Below are 27,946 nucleotides of genomic sequence, written 5' to 3'. Positions count from 1 at the left end.
TGATTTAATATCTAAGCAGGGAGAACAATTCATTTGGATCATGCTTTGCACATTCACACAAAAATAATTATTTTTCTAATCATCAAGAGGATTAGTGACACTAAGTACCAAATTCCTTGGTACTATTTGTTTTGTTTTTATTTTAAAATTCAAGAAAAGTAACTGGTACCTGAAGCTGAGAAACACACACACACATACACTCACAGCCCTCTCAAAAAGACATACACATAACTTGCTAGAGGAGCAAACCCCACTTCTGTTCTATGAAGTATGGCTTGGTTTTTCCTCAGGATTTGGGAGTGGGGAGAGACAAATCATTTATTTTTTAATTAGACCTACGTTGAAAAATTTTTAATAGCAGCCAAAACTCAGCAATTCATTTGATGCTTTTTACTAAATGCCTGATTTCAGATGTCCTTGAAGAACCCAAAACAGAAGACATAGTAGCAGTTCAGAAGGCAAAAACCTTGTACAGGTCTTGTATGAACGAGTGTAAGTGTTCTTTACTTCAAATACGCACAGATTGCTAACAAACTATGAGCAGAATACGCATAAGCCCACTCTGAATTGATTTTCCTTGTTCCTTAAAGCTGCTATTGATAACAGAGGCGGACAGCCTTTACTCAAACTGTTGCCAGATATATACGGGTGGCCAGTAGCGTCACAAAACTGGGACCAGACTTACGGTAAGACTGTTTCCCTCTTTTTGAAATTAATAGTTTCCACATGACAGCCCTGCTCGTGAAACCCAGCTTCAGAAAACGTGCTTCGCCTTCTGTTCCTTTAGGTACTTCTTGGACTGCTGAGAAAGCTATTGCACAACTGAATTCTAAATATGGGAAAAAAGTCCTCATTAATTTTTTCGTTGGCACTGACGATAAGAATTCTACCCACCATATAATTCATGTAAGTGTGTGTGTCTCCGGCAGCCAAAGCTCTCTCTATGTTGTAATGACATTTCTATGCGTGTTGTTTTCATTGATGTTTGAGGAATGCCAATTCTCCCTTTCACTGCATGAACTAGGAGGTAATAAATCCATGCCGTGGCTCTCAGCCCTGGGGCTCCATGCTCAACGGGTCTTTAGTGATATGCTTTGGACACTCACCTCTCACACCGTTGTCTCTATTTTAGAGGGCTCCCTAGGGCCCTCTTATTATGAAAGTGACTCCCAGTTCCTTTGTACGTTTCATGCTTTGGTTTACATAAAGTAATGTAGGACTGGAAACCAAAAATTCTTCTTTGATTTAAAATAAAAAGCCCTGAAGGGGATTTTGAACGCAGTTTTGGTTTCTCACTAAAAATCTACTCACTTTTCATCTCGGGTGAGGTTAAAAAAAAAAAAAATCCTTTTAAGGGCTTTCATGTGGAGATGCAGGGCAGTTCTTCCTACACATTCCTTGTGTGTATGTTTCCTTCAGATTGCGTTGGGCTCCTCAAACCATCAGAGATTCCCACCTCCATCTGTCAGTACCCTCATTTACCAATGCATCCATTCTGTCATACACCACATAGGAAGCAGCCTCGCTAATCTGTCACTGTGACCACCTGCCTTTCACGCCAGCGCCCAAGGTGAATCAGAAACACAAGAGTGGCAGAGCTTTCTCTCACATGCCCAGCTACTGTCCGCACCTGCTAAAATCCGTCTGAGCACAGACCTCTGGGGACGTCTTAGAGGGCGGCTTCTCCCTGCCTCTTTGGTTGACAATCACAAAATTTTCTGGCGAGACTGACGTTGGCAAATTGGTTGTAGAGTGATTGTAGCAGTTTTACACGCCTCTACTATCACACACTCAAGTAAGACGCAGCTTACTTCTCCCAGTTAGAATGTACCCCATTTAAGGGTGATGCAGACAAATATGCCTTCCAAGGGACCATATTAGAATGTCCAGAAACTGGGAAGTCCTGTCATTGTGGAATCTGGTAGCTCCCTGGGCCAGGATCCTCATAGTCTTTGGTTTGCTTTTACTTTCTGCTCTGAATTTAAAATCATTCCTAGGATATTTTTAATTCAAGTTTTTTTTTTTGGTTTGTTTTTGTTTTTTAGTTTTCACTCACATATACACAATGAAATCCCCCGGATTGCGTTCCTGCCCATGCACTTACCACTTGCGAGGAGTGTAAAACCCTTTCCCTAGCTGTTTATTTACTCCATTTCTGACTCTTACACTTACAAACAGCAGGGAGAGTGGGCCTAGTTGTCGTTTATCCAAATGTTTTACTGGCTGAATAATTTGTTTTTCTTTGATGTATATTTTTTTATAGTTCGACCAGCCTCGACTTGGCCTCCCTTCCAGAGACTACTACGAGTGTACTGAAATATATAAAGAGGTAAATCAAAGCAGAGAGAGAAAGGAATCAGCCACAGACTGCAGAGCCATCTGTGCAAAGCTTGTATAGTGAAAAGAACGAGAGCCCAATTGAAAACTCCCTACATTCTCTGCTGGGGAAATACCAAAGCCACACAGCGCTGGAGCTCCTTTGATAGAAGGAACGTGCCCCCTAGACCAATGGAAGTCAATAAGGAAGCTGGGAATTCCTCATGTGAATTTTCATTCTTAGTGTTTAAGTTACATGATAAATTTTTAAAACTCAGTTTTCAATGTTTCCATTCACGTCTAAAATGGATCATTTAAAGAAAAGCAAAAAGTGTTAGATTAACCATAGTCAGTAAGGACGAGGGATGGATTGGTACAGGGGAAGGTACCCTCCCAGGACCTTTCCAGAGAGCTAGGCAGCTAGGAGCCTCTACTCCCTTTCCCATAGCATCGAAGCAATGGACGTTACATCCCACACAGCTGTTAACCTGGATTGTGTTCTTGCTAGCTCACAAGCTTTCCTGCCTTAGGCTATTGTGAATGTGTACTTTCTTACTGATGCAAGGAGCCCCAGTAGACAAAACCAGAAATGATGAGTGTGATTAGCTATCAGAAGGAAGATGTTTGTTCTTTAGGCCCTTTTCTCATAACTCTTTGGAAACACAGAAGAGAATTATGGTTGCTTTTCATGATTCTCAAGAGTCACATTGTCATTGTATGACTGACCCCACTTCTTGGTTAAAATTATTCGCTAAATGTGGTTGCGTCTTGCATTCATCAAATAACATGGAGTAAGCTGTTTGAGTGGAGACACAACACTGAAATCAAGAAAAGTCCATACAGGATAGTATCTAAGGTCATAATTAATAACAGATAATTAAATGGCTGTAGAATGTCTGAGTGATCTAGTTTCTGTGTGGGCTGCAGCTGTTGGCTTTAGGAAGGGTCCAACTATTTCCTGTTGCAGAATTAAAAGTGAGGGAAGAACGTCAGCTCATTTCTTATCAATTTCAGCCCAAGCTGTTATATTTACAATTGTACTCTTATAAACTGTCAGTTTTTCCCAATCCTTAGTTTTTAATTTATAGTTTAACATTTCTGATATCAAAATAGACCTAATAGTCAAGGTGGTGAATTTCTTCCTTTTTCCCTCTGATAAGATTTTATAAAGATGATAGAATTTTTGCGAATTTCATCTGCAGTGGTAGTTCATAATGTCAGACGGGTGACAAACTAGCCGTTTGGGGTTTGCTTCTGATACAGAGGCATTTTTACTTCAGCTGCAAGGCTTATTTTATTTTAAATTTTGAATTGTTGTCCATAGGTTACAGCATTGGGGCCTTCATCTGGTGGCATACGTTTCCGGCTGTGTCTGTAGAATTAGAAATTCTAGGTTTGTGTTTTCCAAAGGTTGTGCAGCCAGAGGTCTTCTAGTCACTCCATGGCGATGGAGCATCATTTTCTGCACCTGTGTAGCCATCATCTAGATAACTCATTGATTGACAATGACTTGCTTTTCTCTTTAGGCAAGTAACTTGGTACTAGATTGGGTTTTGTCTGAGCTAAAGTGAAAAAGATACTCAAAATTATAATACTGAAGTAAAAGACAGTATTTCTTTTTTAAAAAAAATTAAATTACATTTTGCATTTCAACCCTTGGTTCTCCCTCCCATCCCTCCTCCACTCTTCCCAAAGGGTAAGGCCTCTCATGGGGAGTCAACAAAGCCAGGTCCCTCCCCTCCCCTCTGCATTAAAGCTGAGACCATAGTTCTATTTCCTTTTCCGATCGCAAAGTGAGCAGTCCAAGTGAAATAGAACACATGGGACTCCCTGTGGCCTCAGCGGCCTTTAATTTTATACTTCTAATATCAGCCTCCTCTGGAATTTACATTAGTCTGCCTGGTCGGAATTGGCTCATTGTGCCTTATCCATGTTTAAGGCCAAAGGGGAATAGAAAAGAAGGGAAGTCCTGGACAATTGTTCTCATTTTTTAACTAGTAGGTTTCTTTGGATTTGAGTAAGGATTTACTCTGTGGTACAGGCTGATGAGGCTGTTATGTTGCTCCCACTAAGTAGAAAGGAGGTTAGCGAGTATCACATGAATTTACTCCTGTTTTTGATGCTATCGTGAATTGGATTATTTTTCATTTTTACTTCAAGTAATTCAATTTTTGTTTGCATAAGTGCTACTAATCTTTGTGCATATGTTTCTTTTAGCTCTTCTCAGTTCTAACTCTATTTTTGATGGCATCTTCAGCATTTTCTGCGTAGAGATCACGCCATTGGCACACAGTTTATTTCACTGCTTCCTTTCCTATATAGACACCATTTATTTTTTGTGCTCGTCTTATGCTCTGTCTGGTACTTTTAGTACTATCTTGAACAGACATGCTTGTCAGGCTTTTCACCTTGGAGGGAAAGTGTTCAGCTTTTCACCAGTAAATCTCATGTTAGCCATGGACTTGTCCTTGTGGCCAAGACTATGCTAAAATACATCTTTCTTGAATTTAGGCTTTTGCAAGCTTTTTAAAAGGAATTATGTTGAGTTTTACCATCATTAAGATGACCATGTGGTTTTGTATTTCATTTGGTTAACGTAGTGTGTAACATCTATTGATTATTATTGAATGATACTTGCATATAATTTTATCTTAATCATGGACAAAAGTCTTTTTATATTCTTTCAAATGCTTATCATAAACTCATCAGCATTTTACTGAGGATTCTACTCTGGTCATCATCATGGATATTTGTCCATTGATATTTGTTTCTTTTACCATAGTTACTTTGCCTGACTTTGGGATCAGAGTTGGACTCATAAAATTGTTTGTAACTTTTCTACACTTTTCAGTTTTTGGAAGATTTGAAAAATGTTGATACTAGTTCTCCTTTAAATGTTTAGCAATGTATTAGTGAAGCTATCAAAAGTAACTTTCTTTTCTCAGCATCATTTTTTCTTGAGTATTCTAAAATTTCAGATAGAATAATAATATGGATATGAAAATTTGGCTTTTATCAGATGGTTTTTTTGTTGCGGGAGGTCCTTCTGCTCCTCCAGCCTATAGCCGCTGAGATACCAGCCCATTGGGGCGTGGTTTCTCTCCCTTTAAAAAAGTGGCTACTTCCCTTCTCGCTCTCTTGGCTTCCTGCTCCATTTCAGGCGACTAGACTCCTTCCTGATTGTGCAGAGGGCTGTTGTCTGGGATGGTTATCTGTAAGTTTTTTCCCCTTTAAATAAATATCACCCTATTAATCATAATTCCAAACTGGTGTGGCATTGTTTGCCACTTACGCCTTCAGTTTTTAGTCATTTTCTCTCTGGAATTGGAGGGGAATTCCAGTCTCCAGAACATAATGGTGAGAGAAAAGAAGACTGATTAACTCGGACCCATTTGGTCCTCTGGGAAGAGAATGCACTAAGATTTTAGGCAGAAATACATCCGACAAGAGTAGATATGCAAAATGAGCAGAAAAGAATTTATCAATGCACGTATCTTCATGAATGGTATTTTGATGATACTTATTGGATTTAAGTTCCATGAACCCAAAATGACTTTGCATTCTAATTTTTTTTTTCATTTTTTGAGACAGGGTTTCTCTGTAGCTTTGGAGCTTATCCTGGAACTAGCTCTTGTAGACCATGCTGGTCTTGAACTAATAGAGATCTGCCTGCCTTTGCCTCCTGAGTGCTGGGATTAAAGGTGTGCGCCACCGCCACCCAGCTGACTTTGCATTTTAAAGACTATGCATATCATCAGTTCCCAGATGACTTAATTTCCATCAGTCTGAGAATGATTTTGTTGTACTTTAGTGGCCACTATAGCCTAGACATAACATTTAGGAATACTATGAGGTCAGTTTAATCATAAAATTTGTAATTGTTCTCTTCATTAGCTTTTTGACAATGAGGGTACATATTGAATCTCAAGAAATTGCCAGTAGGAGAACTTCCCAGGAAGGAATGCGTATACAGCATGTCTTCTTTTAATGACACTGTTCTCAAAGTCAGCTTAGCAAGGAGTCTATAATGCTAGAGTTCCCCTTTGGCGAGAGAATTTATGGCTCCTCTGGTGATCTGAGGAGATAGTTAATGATACACTGTTCTCCGAAAGACAGAAGTAATGAGGGACAAAGCAAAAGTGTAAATATCTATTTTGAGAAAACAATGTGAAGGGTATACATTGCCCATAAGTGCTAATCATTCCCAATAATGGAATTCCAGCCAACCATCTCACATGAGAAAGCCCTCTTATATAAAGAAAAATCATCTTAGCTTTTTTTCAGAAATGTCCCTTTTTAAGAAAGCCCCCACGGCTCTGTGCTGGGGGTGAATTAAGGTTGGACTCAAGACTGCTTTTTATCTACTTTTTTACTTCATTAAGGCTAATTACTTTCTCCTTCTTTGTAAAGAAACCTGTAGACTGGAAACCTAAAATATCTGCCTATGATTGTAGATATTCTTATGTTCTGTGCAAATGTTCATCTGACAAGGCAGAATAGGCGAGGGTAGTAGTCCCATAACTATACTGTACACACCTATGACAGAAGTCAGTTCTCACATTCCACTCTCAAAGAAAAGCCATCATGATTATTTTACATTTTTATTTAATTATCAACAAAATACTTCACAGAACCACGTATTTAGGGATAAAATAAAATGAGGAAGTCTGCTAATAAGAAGTTGAATCTGAGGAGGGACAGAAGTGGGAAATGCGAAGCTATGTGTTGTAGTGATGCAGGGCACGGTTAGAGAGAGAAAGCCAAGAGCTATGCATTGGCCTAGAACTCTTCTAAAACTAGTGGGCTCATAAAACAGGGAGGCATTTTAGGGACGAGGATAAAAAGCTTGAAATATGGCAAGAGTCCATCAAAGCCAGAATGAAATGACTCAAGGCCTGTGTATCTAAATCAGAGAGAAAAAAGGACAGATTCCTCCCCTTCCCCAAATTAATAAACTCCAGGAAAAAGGGAAAACTGAGATTTGTCATTGTAAGATGAGCATGCTCAAGCAAACTGAGATTAAATATAGAGATTTTGCTTTCTGGTTTACCCAAAGTATAAGCTAATGAATGCTGCTATGGTCTGGAGATGTTCTGATCAAGTAGAAATGAGTGAAACCTTCTTAATCCATTTATATATTTTAACTTCAATATTTTCGTTAAATAAATATCCATTGAATTTATATCATTGTAACGACTCTTGTAGGCAGTGGGAATTTGGAGACATTATTTTTGCTGTCATTGAATTTAAGTCATGCAGGAATAAAAGAGACAGAAGTGAAAAGGACATAATGGGAGGACATACTGTAAGTTGAGGAAGTATTAAGATGAAAATAAAATGGTGGTGTCCTAACGAATTAGTGAGTAGATGAGCAACTTCAATTCCATTCACCTGGGCTTTGAAAACAATCTCTCTGGCTGGAGTGAGTAGACCATACTGTAATGTAGAAAGGCTCATTTGGTCATTTATGCAGAAGAGGGTGATAGACTTGATGAGGGCAAGTGGATCTAAGATAAGTTGCAAGATGACCCACTTGTCATAGACTAAATGTGTACTTTAAGCTTCTGAGCTAATATATATAGCCAATAGTTTCTCTGTGTACTAGCGTTGGCATTCATATGGCACAAGGAAAACTCTTGGCCTCATTTTCTTCTTTCTGGGTACCCCCAAAAAAAGACAACCCTGGTATATCATTTAACAAAATATAAAGCGCCATTTTATTTTCAGCTTGGTAAATTTGAGAAGAGGATTTTTAGAGATTGAAAGCAGTTTGTGAAAACTCTGGTTCCCTGCATCGACAATAAACCTTTGAAAATCTTGTACAAACCTCGAGGTTCTTTCTGATAACCTACTAACGGCCCCAGTCTCCTTCCTGGGCCGAGGGACATCCTCCTGGGTCCTGTATTCTTCAAGTTCTGTTGTAGACTTGTTTTTAGGTTCAGCTATGTCTCATCCCTGGTTCCCAGGAGCAGGGATGCAATTCTCCATTCAAAAGCCCTCTGTGGAGAGGAAATTTTTGTGCAAGCAGTTGTATGTTGTTTATAGGAAGTTTCTGAGCCCCTTAGATGGGAAGCATCTTTCTTATTTGGTGTCCTTGGTACACATTGGGTGTTCAATCAGTAAGCTTCCTGAGTATCACTTAAATATCCCCAGCCTTAATGGCTAACTCAAACATAGTTCTGTGACTTCTCAATTACTTCCTGGTCTACATTTTGTAGATTTTCCTCTGAGGAAGGAAAAGTCAGATAAGAGCTGAGTGTCACAAACAAAATATCTAGACATAAAACTCTTGATCTTATGGGTTACCACCAGGGTACCCGGACATCAGCCAATCTGACTGGAGAGCTTTCTTCTTTTTTTGTGGCTATTGATGCCATTCATTAGCAATGATATTCAAGACTAAAGTACAGTAGTAAAATGGCCTTACATTGCTGTTGTGTTCCTCTTTAGCAATTCCAATAAATATAAGCTTTTCTCCCAGGCTGGGGGGAGCTAGCGTAGAAACACCATTATCTGCTACTGTAAAATGGAAATCATTTTTATTAAAGCAATAATCTATGATGATAGGATTAGTAAATAATATTTTTGTTAATGTGTGGCTTAAAAGCCTACAAAATTGCCCCTATATGGATGGATTTTATACAGCCTTTTCAAAGCAATTGTTCCTTCCGAACTACTGTTGTTGGTGTTAGGATTTATAATCCACTTTTCTAACAAAGGGCTATTAGATGTTTTCAGGTTATTCTCCACTGAAATGATCCCTGATTTACGGTCTCCTCAAGACACAACTGTTAAAAAATAAGAGCTCATTCTTGTCCTGCATTGTTAACTAAATCTTCTCTAAATCACAAGAAAGGAAAACTAATTTTCACTTTCAAAAATATCTCAGTTCCTCCAAATCTGCATACTTGATATCATTTGGCATGTTACATGCTTAAAAATGAGAAAAAGTTAAGACCTTCAGTTTAGACTGATAATTCACAAAAATCTTAGCAGTGGAAATAGTTTATTGCTTCTGCTTATCTGAAGATAAAATACAAAGATATTGAGCTTATGGAAGAAATGTGGCATCGAATCTATGGTATCTTATAGTACAACTTCACAGTAAAATGGGGAAAATAAGAACCTTTGGGTGTTTGTTGAAGGAAGCCCTTAGAGCAGTCTCAAAAAATAGCTTTGCCCAAGATATGAAGATGTCCTGATCATACTATATGAAAAAATACTTTCATTCATTCATATATAGATGTCAACCTGAGGGAAAAGATTTACTAAAGGAAAAGAAGTAATTGTGTAATTACTTAACAAATGCTTTACAACTGTATTTTTATAAAAGCAAATAACTGTATTGAAAATAACATAGTCTCCATAGACAAATGACCATAAATTAAACCATTCCAAATGATATTTTATTGCTCTGCCTCTGCTCTAATTAAAGGAGCTGTACACGTCATTTCTTTCAGCACTTAGAAACTATTTACATTTTATTGTGCTTTTTCTGCTACCAAAAATTAATGTTTTTAAAACCCTTATATGCCATGATGAATATCAGAAAGCTCCCCCAACAACTTACTACTTATTTCTTGCAGGCTTGCACAGCTTATGTGGATTTTATGATTTCTGTGGCCAGACTGATTCGTCAGGAAGAAGGATTGTCGATTGACGAAAACCAGCTCTCTTTGGAAATGAATAGAGTTATGGACTTGGAAAAAGAAATTGCCAATGTAAAACACATTATTTTTCCAGGATTCTGAATAACATCAACCACTTTTTGTTTCATTCCCTCCTCTCTATGCTATTTTAAAGTTAAAAGTCTCGCTCTTTAAGTCAGTGATAAAAATGCATAGGCCAGTAATGGATCATTGACTTCAGAAGAACCTTTGCAACTATAGAATTTCCTGAAATCCAAAAGACTCGCTAACTCTGACAAATAGCAAACAGGCTGCGCTTCATCGCCTACCTATATAAAAAGCAGTTGCATCAAAATCTTACACTCAGACTGTGAGATGCCCTCATGACCCAGGAAGGCACATGCAGTTTTTTTTTTTTAAAAAAAAAAAAGTTTTGCTTTGTTATTTTGAAATACAAAGTGTCTTCAAAGATCATCTCTGTCCTTCTGCTAAGAAGGTGGTTAGAAGACAGAGTGAGGCCACTGATTTCAGCCTCTGAGATAGCAGAGTTTGGGGAATATAGAAAAACGTTAGCAACAGAGTCAAGGGGGTTTCTGTATTTCCTCTGCTACCAAGCAAGTCCTTGGAGACTGGCACTCTGCTCTGAGTCTTCAGAGGGGCCATGAAGGCATGAGCAAGTGAACTCTGGCCCTAGGCAATAAACAAATTAGTGATTGAACCTGGTCTCCTTTCCTAAACAGTACAAGCAATACCCTGTTCCCTTAGGTTCCCCCATCCGTTCACCATTGCCATCTGGCCTCATCAGAGTCTTGAAGACCGAAGATAAACAGAGAGTGATTTTAGACTTGCTAGGGTAACATAAAACCAACCCCCCCACCCCAACCCTCAACCAGACTCAGATTGCTTGGAGGAGCAACTCAGTGGAGGATAGTTTGATGGGCCACACATGGTGCTCAGAGGAAAACTGACTTGCTAGAATTTCTGGTCCTGGGATTTTATCCCTCCTCTGTTCTCAGACCATGTACCCTTGGGCAGCATTGGCTCTGCGGTCGTTACTCCATAATGCCTCCGATGTAGTTGCCAGTGTCCTAGACCTCCCCCTGCCTTAGGCTCTGAGGTTGGCCTAGGGTCATAGGCATCTTTGGGTCACTCATGTGTATTTAACAGCGTACGTACTGCCTCGTATGAAGATGTTCAGTACTGATTGTCTTCATCGATGAGTGGATCCGTTACCCAAAGGGGACATTGTCACCCTCATTCTCCACCTTCCTTTTTTGTGCCTTCCCACCATCCATCCCAAGCGCTAACTTGCTGTCATAACTTAATCTTTAGACTCAGGGAACAAAAATACAGAACACTAATTAGTCAGGAGGAAGGGTGATCACGACAGTAGAAGAGTGGCCTTTCTTCTTGACCAACTTGTGACCCATCTGCCATGCTCTAAGAGTTTGCTGTGTCAACTGCCATAAATTGTTGTAAAAACTTTTGCATTTCCCCTCCCTGGGGCTTAATTTTAATTAGAATACTGGATTATAAAGTGAGAGTAGAAGCCAGTCTTTGGGAGATAAATTGGAGACGACTATATCCAAAGAAAGATATAAAATATGAAATAGCAACGGACCTAACTGAATAGACCATTAGCCACAAATATTAATGAGGGGCTTGGACAGTTAGCAAAGTGTAAAAAGATTTTTGAAAAATTTTAAGTTTGATGCTCTGGGTAAATACCATTAATTATTACTGAATGTACATAAAATGATAAATTTTGAAGAAAAATCAAATTATCTCATACCTACTCTACGCTCTATTTTTCAACATATATATTTTTCTAAGATAACAATCAAATATTAAATCCCTAGGCTACAACTAAACCTGAAGACCGAAATGACCCAATGTTGCTTTATAACAAAATGACTCTGGCTGAGCTCCAAAGTAATTTTTCTCTAGAGATTAACGGGAAGGTAAGTAGAAAGTTTTCTAATTTTGTGTGCCCTTTTCCTATACCATTTCCTGAGATCATAGAATTGCATTTTATTTACTGAATTAAATTAGCTTCAAAATTAATTTCAATGACATTCATTATTAAACTTCATGAAAAGTCCCAGGGCAGGGGTACTTTGAACGTGCTATTTCTGTATGTAAGTAGAATGGGATTCAAAGGCAAAATTCCTTTTAAAGGAAGTGTGCAATATTTTAGACACTGTATCAGAAAAGGGTTAGGAGAAGGTTCGGGTCTTTATGAGAGCCCATTACGTTATCAATAGATGTAGGCTGTCTAGCAAGAAGTCATGAAATTTCTCTTCAGTTCTTAAGACAGCATGATTTACTCATAAAACATCCCATGTTCTCATCCATGCCACTTATGAAAGTATTCAAAACAATAATTACAAATAGAATCAGGTTGTAAGGAAATCTGTCTCCGTATCCACTAATAAACATGACTCTCTTGGTTTCGTTCAGTTAGTCTCTAACAGTTTCCTTTGTGCCTTTTCCTTGTGTAGTAATTGGGCCACGTGGCTGGGACATGAAGCCACATTTATGGAACTATGTCAAAACCCCCACAGCCAGAATTCTCTTTGTATTAATTCTGGAATACTGATTCTGGTTACTGTGTTAGTGAGTTAGTCATTTCTCACAGACATTTCTTGATACAATGTGTAAAATAAATGCGTTTTGGAAAACTGGTCTTAAGCACAAAAGGAAAGCAAGATTTTAACATAACACTTCCTGCACAGTAAGGGACGTGTGTGTGTGTGTGTGTGTGTGTGTGTGTGTGTATGAATCTAAGATACTGAGATCTTAGGTACTCAACTCCCATGTAAGGAATAATAGACAAGATTTAGTCTTTTAAAACTTTCAACTTAGCTACTGAAGTCGGAAACCTGCACACCTGTCTATAGAACTAAGATGAAGAGGTCCGCACATGCTCCTTCAGCTCCTTGGCATCTCTGCCATAGCCACATCCTGTCCGGGGCTGAGACTCTGCTCAGGTGCATGGCTGTGTTTGAATGAACTATTTATTACTATCCACTGTTAAAAGATGGTCTGTATATACTTGCATGCTCAGAAACTAAGGAAGCTTTATTTTTAAAATTGTACTTTTCTTTTTAAAAATTATTTTTTCAGTCAAGAGGCAGAGGCAGGTGGATTTCTATGAGTTCGAGGTCAATCTGGTCTACAAAAGCTAGTTCCAGGACAGTTGGAACTGTTACACAGAGAAACCTTGTCTCAAAAAAAAAATTATTTCCTAGAGAAGAGATGACAATGAGCCTAATTTTTAATTATGTGCTCGGTATACATAACAGATTTGTTTTGCTCTTAAATGGTTGATTTAATTCTGCTATCTAAATAATCATATTGGAGAACTAATATTTATTCAAAAGCTGACTCAAACAATTGACCAAAAAAAATCTCAAACACAAACTGGCTATTCTATTAAGTATTTTATGATGCAGCTGATCCCCTTTAGTCTGCGCCCTTCTAACCATAATTCTTGGAGCCAAGAAGGAAAGGCCATAAATACTGAATGTTTTATGCCTGCTTTTTTCCCCAGCCATTCAGCTGGTCAAATTTCACAAATGAAATCATGTCAACTGTGAATATTAATATTCAAAATGAGGAAGAAGTGATTGTTTATGCTCCAGAATATTTAACCAAACTTAAGCCCATTCTTACCAAATATTCTCCCAGGTAGGTATGTCAGAGTGTCCCCATCCTCAAAGTTTACATTTTATATAAGTCTTTAGAAGCTTTGCAGCCTCATCTTTTCTGTTGCTGGGTGGTGGGTTTTTTTTTTTTATACAGAGATCTACAGAATTTAATGTCCTGGAGGTTCATAATGGATCTTGTAAGAAGCCTCAGCCGAAACTACAAGGAGTCCAGAAATGCTTTCCGCAAGGTGAAGACAAAAATCTCTCTTTTCTTAAGCCCTAAAGAGATGCATGGTTATAAATGCTTCCTGTGTACACTGTGCTGGTCCTTCCCAAGAACCCGAACACCCAGATTTGGTTGTTTTGCAGATGTGTAGGGAGAGGTCACTGCTCTGGGCTCTGCCATCCTACGCTGGTCTGCTACGGTATCATGAGCTCATAGCCCTGTAAGGAGTTACCTGTAGTTGTACAAAAGAATACTGTATTGATTTGTTGTTGCCGATGTGTTAAAGTCCATCTCAGAGGAAATCAGTTTCTCAATTGACTTGATTTTCAGGGGTTCATGGCACACTGGACATATATAAAGACAGACTTCTTTGTCATTGCATTCCTTAGGAAGAACTCTAGCCTGAAACTAGAACCTAAGCTTTTTCTTAGTCTGCATATACATTATCTGCACAGTCACTCAGTCCTGATATTAAGAGAGAGGTCAGTAGGAACTAAAGAAGGAAAACTCTAACATACTGGTTGTTGTCCTGGCAAAAGAATAACTGCTTGAAAGTTGATAAATAAATTGATAACTTTGTATTCAGGGCTGAGAAGGGATTCAATTGCAAGAATGCTTGAGCATGGCTTTCTAAAAAGACAATAAATACCCAAAACAGCAAGCGTGGTCACTCACACCTGTAATCCCAGCACATGAGAAACGGAGTGAGCCAGAAGGCCAGCATCATTCACGCCAGTGTGAGGCTAGTCTGGACTACATGAGACTTCGTCTTAAATCGATAAATACAAATAAGTAGAGACTGCAAAAAAGAACGTTATTTCAGTAAATTGCCAATCCCTTTATTGGTACTAAAACTTGGGTATACACAGTTTTCCTAACGTACCTGAAATTCAGCTAAAACATTAAAAGGAGAAATGTGTTTTCTTGTGTATAAGGTTTCCTCTCTCCGGCTTTATCAAACGTTTCTTCACGTTTATGTTTGTATGGTGGCACAAGATCGTATTTTCTCTCCCAAAGCTTCCCTGAACGTTATTAACTCATAGTAGCTAAAAGTTCTCCTGGGACACGCCTCTGAAAAGAGAACTTGTTTGCGCAAGGCCTTTTTTTTTTTAAGTAAACAATCCAGCCGGATTACATTTTATCGTAGCTTAGGGAGAGCTACTCTGTGAAGAGAAGCATTGCGTACAGCAAGAACTTAAAGCAGACAGGAAGACTAGCCTTGCAGACTGCCTGCTTTTACTGCTCTCCATCCCCGACTCCTAGTCAGAGGCCATTTTCCTTCTCTCTTTTCTAGGCCCTTTATGGCACTACATCAGAAACAGCGACCTGGAGACGGTGCGCTAACTATGTCAATGGGAATATGGAGAACGCTGTAGGGAGGCTTTACGTGGAAGCAGCATTTGCTGGAGAGAGCAAACATGTGGTAATGTTCTAACACAGCTCATGGGCATCGGAATAGCATCCTGGCGGTTCGTTTGTTTGATTAACAGTTACAGTTGTCCGCATCTTAGCTCAATTTTTGTTAATTAGGCAATGAATCTGGGTATGATAGTATAGCATTGTTCTCAACAGAGTTAGCCTTCTACCCCTTAATATCTGGTCTGTCTCTGCCTTCATATTGTCTAATTGAAAGTGCTGATGTGTTTTCTGGAAGCAGTGCTGTTGGTATTCACAGTCATGTATTAGACTTATAAGGTCTTCTATTGCCCAATTGACCATTTCCTTAAACACCAACAAAGTAAACTACAGTTTACTTGAAGTATGAGAAGCATATTCTGTTTTCTAATAGCTCCTGAAATTAAGACAATGGTAATGACATAGTAATACAGTTTATTGAAATGCTACTTCTTGCTTAATTGGACCACTTATGACAGTGACAGCTAATATTCTAACCTTCTAAAAGGATAGCAAGAACTGGGACATTCTGAAGGTAATTTTAGCTTCGTGTATATAGAAAAACCTCTTTTATTGGGAAAATTCGATAATAGCAGTATTGCTTTAAAGTATAATAGTCCCATATGCTCACCTACATCCATTTGTTTGGGAATCACAATTCATCTGTAAATTTGTATGTGTGAACATACACCAGTGTCCTTAAAGGCAGCATGTAGCTCTGTTTGAAAACTGTAATGAAGAATGAACTCTTGGGCTGTTTTCTACATTCGACTATTAACAAGCTAGTATTTGTTTTGCTTTGAGGTTGAAGATCTGATTGCACAAATCCGGGAAGTTTTTATTCAGACTTTAGATGACCTCACCTGGATGGATGCTGAAACAAAAAAGAAAGCTGAAGAAAAGGTAAGGACAAGTCAGGGCCTTCAAAGAAAATCTACTTACAGGGGGAAAAAAAAAACAAAATTTGCATAAAAGCTATAAGCCTAGGAGGAGGGCAATAGCTCCATTGGTAAACACTTGCCTTATAAGCATGAGGATCTGAGGACCTAAAACCCATGTTAAAAACCAAAAGTAGGTGTAGTGGCATACATCTGAAGTCCCAGTGCCAGGAAGATGGAAGATGGGCATATCCCTAGCTCACTAGCTGGCCAGCCTTCTCGGTGAGTTCCAGGACCATCAGAGACTGTCTCAGAGAGGGTTGGCGAAGCAATAAACAGAAATAAGTAATGGGGCAGTTAAAATAAATGCACTTAAATAATATACTGTAAAATTAGTATTGAACAGTGGACCAATACAAGGTAGGTAACAAAGAAACCCACTTCCCAGTCATGCAGATAATGCCATTCCTTTAACTTGAAGATCTGCACTGGCTTTGAGGAAGTAAGGGAACAAAGACTGAAGGAGCCAATATTCAGGAGTGTATTAGCACAATGCCTGTGGAGCCCTTATCTGTTTTCTCAGCTGAATCAATGAAGTGGAAAGATAATTATATCCTGCAAGATTGGGAGCACTGAATGTTATTCCTTCAATAAAATTGAAAGGTCTGGAGAGGGAAAAAATTTTCATAAAACTACATTACATGTGTAGCAACGGCTTTTGGCAGTTTCCAGGGGAAAGCTGCAGCCCAGAAGACAGAAAGCATGAGGCGCTAAGTTTCAAGCCTGTTTTTATTCATTTTGAACTAAGGGAAAGAGTCATTGTAGAGGCCACTGGTTAAGTGTTGTCAGGTGCTCCTTTTGTAAATGACACACCAGGCTATGTAATTGCTGGTTGTGGACATGTGATGTTTGTACGTGAAGGTTGTGGTTATGGAGATGGCTATATCCCCACTTCCAATGTTGTCATTTTCACAGGCCTTAGCAATTAAAGAAAGGATTGGTTATCCTGATGACATCATTTCTAACGATAACAAGCTGAATAATGAGTATCTTGAGGTGAGTCTCAGAAGCGGTGTGTGGGGCTGGTGGCAACGTCACTGTAGCTCAGGAATGCCAGACACTGTGTAAATAAATCAGCCTAAAACTGTAGATCCCATAGCGCTATCTAAAACCTGTAACGCTAATAGCCAAATTATGCTCAATTTAAACTTGGTTGTCCTTGTAGTGGACTGTATTTGGTTTCTATATGTTTCATTTTAACAATGGTGAGAAAAACCTTCTATCCTTTAGAGTGCTGTTATATTTGCATTATAATTTATAACAGTAGCAAAGTTACAGTTATGGAGTAGCAATGAAAAATATATCTGTGGGGTTTATCACAACATGAGAAGCTGTATTAAATGGTCACAGCTAGGAAGCTTGAGGACCACTGATTTAGAGCATCAGGAGTAGACTGATGGGCTGCCCACAGACCCTTACAGTGGCTTGCAAGGCTATAAAAGTCGCAGAGCCTTCTATTTCCTAGTCATCATCCCAGTGGGTATCGCACAGTATGCCTCCTCTCTTAAAAACCAGTATAACTGAGAACCATTTTTTTTAATATTCTCTGGTAGTGTAACTGTTAAAAAAAAAGGTGACACTGTTTAATGTCACTCTGTACCTGTGATCAGACTTGCCTGAGATCCTCAGTGTTGTCCTGTGACCACACCTGTGACCACAGGCTTAACACCCTGGTCACAGCAGGTGACACACCCCAGGTCTGAAATGACATTGATGGATGATTCACCAAGTACTAGTAGGAGGTTTACACACCAAAATGCTCATTCCTTCTTTTCCATTCACAAAAGAAATTAGTTTTCTTGGGTTTTTTTGTTTGTTTGCTTGTTTGGTTGGTTGGTTGGTTGGTTGGTTGGTTGGTTGGTTGGTTTGGCTGGCTGGCTGGCTGGCTGGCTGGCTGGCTGGCTGGTTGATTGGTTGGTTGGTTGCTTTTGCAACAAGAGAGGATTACCTAAGATCAGAGACAGACTCAAAGCTAAATACCTGGGCTCCAAATTCTACTTCTCTTGCTCTTTTAAATCTTAGCCAATGACCTGAAACATCTCCACCTCACAATCTTCAGCTTTAAAACTGATCTCAGCTGTTAGGCTACAAGGTTATCAGAAAGAGCAATTGAGTATAATAAATACTTAAAATACAAAGAACATTGCCAAGGACAGTGGGTGCTAAATAAAGAGGGTGTGGTTATGCACAATGGTAGTGTGCACAATGATATCAATATTGTGAGGTTGGCCTGACCTTTGCTTCATGAGTGGTTATAAAAGAATACACTAAAGTTATGGTATAACATATGTAACAAGGCTAATCTATAACATACACAACATATAGCAAGGCTAATTGGGAATAGAGCATCCTTTAGTAAGTTTTTAATGCCGTTTCTTAACTGTATTAACTTGTTTTCCAAACTGTGATGAGGCTGGCATTAATATTTCTCCCAAACCTTTTGTCTAATACAGTTGAACTACACAGAAGATGAGTACTTTGAGAACATAATCCAAAATCTGAAATTCAGCCAAAGCAAGCAGCTGAAGAAGCTCCGAGAAAAGGTGGACAAAGATGAGTGCGTACAGTCTGTTTCCTAATTGTTCATTCCGTAGTGAGCCTCTCCTGCTGGCTCTGCTCCCTTGACCATCACAATGCCCCCTTCCCTCAGGAGGTTCTGAGAACGTCTAATCGGATTGTATTAACAGCACGGGCCAGGAACTTCAAACCAAAGCCTTTCTCCACTAAGGCACCCTCACACTTAACTTCATCTCTTGATTAAGTGGCTTCTTAACTGTTGCCATCTCTAGCTTTTTGCTGGACAAGTTTTTCAGAAACACCTTAGCTTAATGTGACTTTGCTCTTAAGCCCGTGCTTGGGCTTTACTTTGCATCCAGAATATTCTTCCGCTATTATTAATGCCTACTCTTTCTATTGGCTAGGCATCCCACAAGCCCACTCCCTTTTCTGATTGCTTCATGTGACACTTCCTTTAACCCTGCACAAGCTACACAGGACTTTTAACCCTGTAATAACCAAAGCTATTCTCGGTGCCTATCACCGAGCTCAGTGGCACCTACAATTAGTGAATTTCCAAGCAACTGAAAATTAAATGCCCCACCTTAGTTTGTGTTTTGACTAACAATGTGTTTCGTTGATTTTTTTTTTCTGTAACTACTGTTCTAGAGAAATGACTCGCCCAGTTGTCACTGGGTCCTGGAAAATTAAGAGATAAGTAACTGCAGACAGTAGATGATCTTCACAGCAGAAGTTGCGTGATGCAATGACCTGTACCACAGGACAGAAACGTGCCAGGAAAAGTCAAATCTATTTTAATATTTTAGTGCACAGCCTAAACGCTTCATTAGTCTTGTTTGAGCCATTCCCAAAGATTCTGAGACAGCTACAATGCGGCTCCCAAGCTCTCTGCCATCCAGAGCCATCTTTTTCTCTCTCCCTCTTCTTTCGCACTGAATGCAAAGGTCCAAAAATCTGGCTGTACATTAGAATCACATGGGCAACATTAAAAAAAAAAAGTACTGCTGCCCTAGCTCAGAGCTCCTATATCAGGATTCATTTGCTCTAAGACTCTGAGCCCCAAAACTGGAATTGTTCGTAAGTACCACCCTCCAAGTACAGACCTCTGAATTAGCCTCCATTTGTATCATCTTCTTCCGTATTTCATTTAAAAAATATTTTCCCATGGTGATGCCTTTAATTTTGCTAAACTTATGTTTGTGCTTTAAAATCACCAGGAATACTCTGGCTATAACCGCATTAAATAGCTAGGACTGAATCCTATGGGGTGTATGGTAATAAAAGTTCCCTTTATTTCATTTGGGTTTCTCCCCGTGAAAATTCCTGACTCATGTGACACCTGTTTAATAGGGGGAAAGTCACCTTTGTTGTCCCTTTCCTTGTTCCATGTGTCCTCAGGTTCAAGTCCTCACTGACCTTCAGAAAGACAAATCTATAGCTTCCACTTGGTCAAGTGGCTGGAAGTCACATATCATTCTCCGATCCTCATTCCCAATGATGTGTTGGAGGAATATATGTCCACAGACATACTGAAAAGATAGGGGAGAGTCTGTGAACTATTATTGGGTTGTATTGCAGAATATTTCAGAGGAATGCTGATTAATGCATTAAAATTCCAGGGAACTAGTGATATAAGTAAATTCAACAAATTACCTAGTAACTCCTAGATCATCCCACTCCATGTGCATGTAGGCACATGCATTTACTTCTCGAAGGTGTATACCATTCTTATTGCATCTGAGTATTTGGGTCTGGCCCAGATCCATCTGCTGAGCTTTACATTTAATATCTAGCTGGTTAGCAAGCATTTCTATGTAGCTATATCATTAACCACACAAGCACAACATTTTGCCACTTAGGCAAAAATTAATCTTGATCCTTTTAGCTGTCTATTTTCTAGAAGCTTCCACCTTATTATTCCCACCCAGATAGACACCAGGGCTTCCTCTTAATCTCTCTGGGCTTCCCTATTTCATCTATAGTGCTCTCTCCAAAGAAAAAGACTGCTTTCCCCCGCTGCTGATTAAATATTACATGGTGGGTGTTTAAAACCATCTCCGCCTGCTTCCTCACCACATTTTTCTCTGTTTTCTTTTTTTTTTAAATTTATTGCCAATTATCTCATGTTTTCACTTCATCTTCACACTGCTATCCCCAGGGTCTTGATGATACAGCTTGACTCATGTTCTTTCTCGACGAAAACCTTGTCTGTCATTCCTGTTGCTTAGCTCAAGAAATATGAACCTTTATAAAAGTCGAAAGTTCCCATAGCTCTCTGGAATTCCTTAACAGTCACCCACACTCACGGCTCAGTCCAAAACTCTGCTGATATTCAGTGCTTCCAAACCACCCTCTGCCCTCCCTTTGTTGCTTCTGAGTTTGTAGCATCCTATTTTATTTATTTTGTTGAGACAGGGATTCTCTGTGTAGTCTTGGAGCTTGCTATATGGATCAGGCTGACCTCAAACTTCCTGAGATCTTCCTGTCTCTGCCTCCCTAGTGCTGGGGTTAAAGGTGTGCACCATCACATCCAGATGTAGCGTTTTTTCTTTCCTTGTTTGTTTAACAGGAACCTCTGCATGGCTTGACTCGAGTGTTGTGTCTTTAGCCATTGTCCGCCAGCGATTTTTTACTCACCCATACAGAACTGTCCCAGTTTGATGTTGCTCAAGAAGCTAATTTCTGTAGAAGGAAGAAACCACTATGTCAAAAAAAATGGACATCGATTAATAGAATCTGGATACTTCATGCATGGCAATAGGGTGTGCAAATGGCCAATCTGTAATAATGTTGATAAAATTATTTCAGCAGATAACCTAAAAATGCCTCCATCTCCACATTTTACCCCTACATCTGGTGAAGATATACATCCCTGTGACTTTTTTCTGCTAAACAATTTTTAAAACTTAGTCTCAAGGAGTATAAATGCAATATGTCCAAGTTAATCGTTTGACTGAAGGGCCTCCCTTTACCCTTGTAAACAGCTCACACCTGCAAAGAACAGGAATTTTAATAACTTTAAAACTTCATATGGTTACTGAATGACTATGCATAACTTTTTTTTTTACTCTGAATGTGCTGTCTCCTGAGGGTTTGGTGCAATTGCAGAGGAATTTCAAACATGTCCAGTTCAGAGAAAAATAGCCCTGAACTGGGAGTCTAAGCGTTGGCAAGAGTACTTAGTAACACATCTAAAATCATTTACTTGTACTAAAAGGATAACTCGCTGAGAGCTAACAAGACAAAAATAAACCTCAAGGCCTGTGTGTTCATGAACAACAAAACATTAAGGCTTCCTTAGGAGGTTTCTAGATTTGGTACTGATTTTAAAAAAAAAAAGATGTAATTTTTCTGACTGATTAGGAAAACATTCTCTGAGAATGTCAGCTAGAAGCTAAATTAATGAGTAGAACAGAGTAGTGACTGAAAACAAAACAAGACTCACTAACCCATAGGATGTCTTCCTTACTTCGTGCCTGCTGGGTTTTCTGATCAGTATAATCAGATGATGGCAGACTGCAGTCAGTAGACACCTAGAGACCACAATAGATGGTGGCAGACCACAACAGAGCATCAAAACGTCCCCTATTCCCACTTAACTAGAGAGGACAACTCAGAACTCTGGCACCGTTACTATGTGTAATCTCTTGAGAGGACCATGCTCAGATGGGGTACCACCCTAGTTGCCACAGCTCTCTATGGCTGCAGAAAGGCAATACTCTTCATCCTCCCCATCACAGGGCAAGCTGGGTCAGTCCTGTAGAGCAGCCATTAATAGGCCTTAATATTTGGTGGGTGCCTATCGTGTTCCCAACAGTGTGCTAAGTCCTCGTGGTTCAAGCTAAAAATAAAACATGGACTGTCATTACCTGTGAAGCTACTTCTAATCAGCTGGGCAGATGGTGCCTGGATGTGGAGTCAGGTAAATACAAAGGGTTGCATGGAATAGAAGAGGTTTGTGTTCCTTACGAGGAGTTCTAAGGATTACCTAGTATCCGGAAAAATGGATTCTCCAGCTCAGTAACAGGAGGGTCTTGGTCTTCAGGCAGATTCAGTCATGAACTGTACATTAGTTGCGGTCACTTCTCAAATGCAATGTTCAGAGAAGGTCTTTAGTTCTCCTACATTTTTGTTTAGGCCTTAAAGTACTATGTCTGTGGAGGAGGAAAGGAATGTGAGCTATGGAACTGGAGGGGGTGGTAGGGTAGGGTTTGGGTGAACTAAGATTTCTGTACTTTACATATTAGCTTTGTAAACAGCCTCTGAGCTTTGATTTTTTGGGGGATGGTGGATTTTTTGTTTTTATTTTTGTTTTTGACTTTTCTAAATTTAGTTAATAACATCTATTTTTGCGTTGGAAAGAAAGGGATATGGTAGGCGAGAAAGAGAAAAGGCCCTCTTTATGTTGACAATAGAAAGGCATTAATCACTGCACTGGCATTTGTGCATCGTGTGGATCAGCAGTTTGGTGGTCGGGGTTGGGAGGAAGGCAAGCAGGCCGTCTTTCCCTTTCCCTTAAATATGTTTTCCGCAGTTCCATCACTTAATGTCTACATGTACTAGGGCAGAGCTTTGTAGTAGGAGCACAGGGCCCTTTGTTCTGCTGCCTGGCTAGCTTAGCCCGATATAACCACATGGAAATCTATATTAATTTAATTACTGTCTGGCCCATTAGTTCTAGCCTCTTATTGGCTAACTCTCACATCTTGATTCAACCCATTTCTATTAAATCTGTGTATCACCATGAACTGTGGCTTACCGGGAAAGATTCAGCATGTCTGACCTGGCGGCTGGCTCCATGGCGGCTCTCTGCCTGCCTTCTTCCTCCCAGAATTCTGTTCTGTCTACTCCACCCACCTAAGGGCTGCCCTTTCCAAAGGCCAAGGCAGCTTCTTTATTCAACCAATGAAACCAACACAAATACAGAATAACCTCCTACATCAGAGCATAGAGACTACACAGTGACTCAGTTTCCCTACCTACAGATTGCAGGTGCCCTCTATTCTGTCAGGATGATCTGGGAGGTCAGGAAGAGCATGTGAGAAGCGTTGGAGAAGAAAAAAAATAACAGAAGTGTATAAGATTATAATGACCAGAGATTTCAACAGGATTCTCCTTTCACCCAGCAATACTTGAGGAGGCACACACAAAAAGCTATTTATCATCCTGCTGATTTCAAAGGAGTCGCTTTTAGCATAGATGCCTAGAATTGAACACTCCCTAGGAGAAGGACCTTAACGGTCTTGTCCTTTATTTTAAGCTTTAAATTCTGTGGCTGAAAAGAGGTTTGTTCTAAGTGCTCTTGCAGTCCATCGGGTTCACTTTGTCTTAAAGGTTGCTGAATTTGAATGTTCATATCTACTCTTCTTACCTGTCATAAAGACTGGGCCCCTTCATTGCATCACTGCCTAGCTTCCTCAGGGTGTAAAGAGATGGATGGCAAACACCTAGCTCCTCTCTCACGGGCATTTTAGTTGTATGTCCTCTTTGAGGATGTCTAGTTGCTGATTCAAGACCAATTAAGCTTACCTGACTAAACTACATTTCAAAAATTAAAATTAAATTATAATAATTATATAAAAATAAATTTCTTGCCTACTTCCTCCATTCCCACTCTACCTCCCCACCACACAGCCCATGCTCACACATGCATAGACCACTAGAGGCGGGAAGAGAACCAGAGAACTCAGTTTTGCTTCTTCTCCCTGGTCTAATACCGTACATAAGAGGATGCTCGGGTCTGGCCTGCACACTTGGAAGGGATCTTGGGGAAGCACACAATAGCCATTATTTTTGACTAATAGCAACCCCATTTGTTTCTTTTCATTTGTTTCCATTTGTTTTTCACTTTTCTACTTTATGTGCATTTTTCTCTTCCAAGTGTTACTGTCATGGTCAGCATTATCTGAGTTTTATAAATTAAAGCCTCTCCATTTTCACAGATGAATTGAAATCAAAAGAACTTAGAATTTTCATTACATCACTATTACATTTTAAAAACATTTCATTTGCCTCATTACTTTATCTTTTCATTGGTATTTGGGGTATTTCATAACTGACCACAAGTATCAGACACTCAATATGTCTCTGATATCACCACCCTACTTAAGATGTAACAATTGATATAATTATAGTACTTCAAGTTCTGATCATGACCTGGGACACAATGCCCTGGTCTTTTGAATTTGTATAATTCTCCATTGTGGACTAAGGACACACTGTCCTAAAGATTTTTTTTTCTTGGGTTTGCAGGGGACAAATACTACACTCTAGTGCTCAGTAAACCCCACAGCCAAAATTCTAATTTTATGGGCGTGATCCATGATCATAGTGGCCACCTAAGTTTTAGGAGCTATAACTCACAGTAGATATGTTAATATGTAAAACTCTCCCTGCTGGAGAGTTACAAACATTAGTCAAAATGCAATCTTAAATGCCTCAAAGTAATAAAAGATGGCACTTATTTTTACAAAAGCAGTAAGCCTAAGCCAGCAATATTGTATGATGTCCCTCTTTCTATGTCTTTGTCTTCCGTCTTCCAGTCATGTCTGAAGTATGCCGTTTGAAGCATTCACTTAGTGTATCTGCCTTTTTTCTCAATATAACATTTCATCTTTGAATTATGACTTTTTCTACTTTACTATGAGGACATTTGGTTAGTTCAGAGCCAAATAATTTATAACGATTCTTTATAATTACACATAAAATGCACAGCTATTACCACAACTCAGAATTTGCAATTAAGAAATTCACACTAGAACCACTAAGACTAGGCTCTAATTCATAACCAATCTTGGTAAAATCTTTAATAACTATAAACTCTTTACTTATGAGTTTTATTGCCACATTTGCTATGAAAGTGTTGAGAATATATTTTTCTGCTTACGCAACAGTACTTTTTCAGAATTGTCTGGACATATCATCCATACTGAACTTTTCACCAGCTCCAGAGAACTTTTCAACCTGAATCATGGTACCTGTATAAACCTATGCAAATACATTCTAAACGCATTGCTTTTCCTCGTCTCCACCTTCGTTTATACAGTCGTCTTTTTCTGTTAGTCACAGAAATAAAATCAACTTGTTCCGTGTAGCTCTGATTTCTGCATTTTAACCTGACGTCCTGGGTTTACAAATACTTGCCTTGCTTGTGAGTCATTACAAATTGTGTAGTAAGCAAGCGGCATTTAATTAAAACAAAGAAGACGTGTTCTTGTAATCATCAACTTGCAGGAAACATTAAAATATTCATGACTCAGCTCTGCTGGAACTAGGGAGGATTGATATGTGAGCCCCATCCTGCCTAAAGTGCTTTCCTGTGCTAAAATAACAGTGGTAACAAACTAACAGAAAGACAGGTGGAAGCTATTCTTCACCATTTCCGGGCTCCTTGTTTGCCTAAAGAACAGTTGTAAAGTCCAGAACCCTTTTATGTAAAGTTTCAGTCATGTTATCAAAAGCATAATGGAAGTTTTCAGATGGTCGCTGCATATTTGTCTCCGCCCGTTATTTTTAAGAAACTAAACTAGCGCTTATACCTGACATTCACAATAGTTCCTGACTAAGTTATAAGTCATAAGTCACAATAGTTATAACCAAGGTGTTGACTTTGTACTGCTCACCTGGCACAGGAGCGACTAGAATGCCTCTGACAGAAAATGAATTTTTGTACTATTTTGATTTGCTACTAGAAGGAGAATAATTGTCACACTGGACATTGCCCTGAGGCACAATAACTAGTAAAACCTTAGCACAATACTCCATGATTGTCTTAAGTGTGTGTGGATATGCTAACATGAAGAGGTCATCTGAAGTCAATGGACATATATGTTAGCTTATTATTATTCTGTTTTCCTTACGTGCTTACTATATGATGATTGACAGGCATCTTCCATAGTGTATAAGCAGGAAGAGATGAAGGCAATAGCTCCTGTCTTTCAGCCCTCAAATTATCATGTGACCAGTGTTTTATTTTGTTCGTTTTTTAATTTATTTATGTACTCTTATGTAACAATAATTTATGAATTATTCTCACTTTCTAAACTAGCCTTCTATATTTAGGGTCCATGTTTTATAAACTCTATATTCTGTGCAGAGCCTAAGTCTTGGTATGGACTGACAGACAACTCTATTTAAAAAACTGTCTGGATTTTACTTTACAACCATAAGAAAATACATCTTTCCTCAATATTGCTGCATTTAAAATAAATGCTTTTAAAGATTTATTTATTTTTAAGCGTGTGTGTGTGTGTGTGTGTGTGTGTGTGTGTGTGTGTGTGTGGTATGTACACACAGGTGAAGGTGTCCTTAGAGACCAGAAACATCAAATCTCCTGGAACTGGAGTACAGGCACCCACAAGCTGCCTGATGTGGTTGCTGACAGATGAACTCTGGTCCTCTGAAAAAACCATTCCCACTCTTAACTGCTGCACCATCTCTCCCAGTGTTTCACTTTTAAAACAAGATTTAAGGACCAATAATTTGAAGTTCATTGTTCCAAGCTAAGATATCTGGACGGCCAAAGAGTCTCATTATGAACTAAGAAGTGAAATCTTTAGAACTACTTGAATCTGAAGTTTTACTAGCCTTTGTTTCATTCATTCTCAACTGTTCTAGAATTGTTGAAACAATTTAGTATCAAAGCATAAAGCTATGCCCATTTCACTATAATTTTAGCCTCCTACAGTTTCTGAATGGATGTAGTAGATTTTGTACCATTGGATGCCTCCAAAAAAAATCCATGCAAATGAAATAACAGATTGTAGACCCAGATATATGTTGACTTTTTAATAAATAGAAATATTTTCCAATGAATCTTCATTCTCGTATGCTCATGTCAATTCGTTGATCGTATTTCACACAGAAAGTTGACATTTATTTCTATGGTAAGCGGATTGGATGTGTCTTAAAGGATCTTCTGTAACAAGTTCTTATGTTTTCCATAGGTGGATAAGTGGAGCCGCTGTAGTCAATGCGTTCTACTCTTCGGGCAGAAATCAGATAGGTAAAGTATAGACCTAAATAAGTCTTAGTCCACATACATTTGCTGTATGGTTAACTTTTAATACCCCTCTAAAAGTAAAGGTGATATCAAGTTATTGCTTCACTTCTTGAAGTATCCATGGATTTGTGTACCTCTTTTCACTCTACTAGGAAAAATAAAATTAGTCCAAATCACAGCAGGTATTTTCTTCTATAGCATCCAATCTATAACATAAATGAATTGTTTTATTCCTATGCGTTCTTTGAAAGGTCCTTTTTAAAATTTTTACTGAC

At 39.0% G+C, this 27,946-nt stretch overlaps 1 protein-coding gene across 3 annotated transcripts in view; it reads left to right on the top strand.

Annotated features, from left to right (window-relative positions):
• Positions 1 to 27,946, top strand: part of Mme (membrane metalloendopeptidase) — a 78,674-nt gene that overhangs the window by 30,291 nt on the left and 20,437 nt on the right. For all 3 annotated transcript variants that reach the window (XM_041659307.1, XM_041659308.1, XM_041659306.1), the window contains exons 5-17: positions 412 to 492; positions 591 to 686; positions 788 to 906; positions 2,264 to 2,329; positions 9,903 to 10,037; positions 11,804 to 11,905; positions 13,498 to 13,634; positions 13,749 to 13,842; positions 15,115 to 15,243; positions 16,020 to 16,118; positions 17,069 to 17,149; positions 18,607 to 18,710; positions 27,616 to 27,674. In XM_041659307.1, coding sequence (XP_041515241.1) covers positions 412 to 492; positions 591 to 686; positions 788 to 906; positions 2,264 to 2,329; positions 9,903 to 10,037; positions 11,804 to 11,905; positions 13,498 to 13,634; positions 13,749 to 13,842; positions 15,115 to 15,243; positions 16,020 to 16,118; positions 17,069 to 17,149; positions 18,607 to 18,710; positions 27,616 to 27,674 — 1,302 coding nt within the window. The remainder of the gene's footprint in view (positions 1 to 411; positions 493 to 590; positions 687 to 787; positions 907 to 2,263; positions 2,330 to 9,902; positions 10,038 to 11,803; positions 11,906 to 13,497; positions 13,635 to 13,748; positions 13,843 to 15,114; positions 15,244 to 16,019; positions 16,119 to 17,068; positions 17,150 to 18,606; positions 18,711 to 27,615; positions 27,675 to 27,946) is intronic.

The sequence above is a fragment of the Microtus oregoni genome, unplaced genomic scaffold (assembly GCF_018167655.1).
Source record: "Microtus oregoni isolate MIOR12 unplaced genomic scaffold, Mior012 000010F_ref0000083, whole genome shotgun sequence".
In the NCBI taxonomy this organism is placed as follows: Eukaryota; Metazoa; Chordata; class Mammalia; order Rodentia; family Cricetidae; genus Microtus; species Microtus oregoni.
The sequence above is the reverse complement of the archived record's forward strand: the minus strand, read 5'-3'. Positions and strand labels throughout refer to the sequence as shown.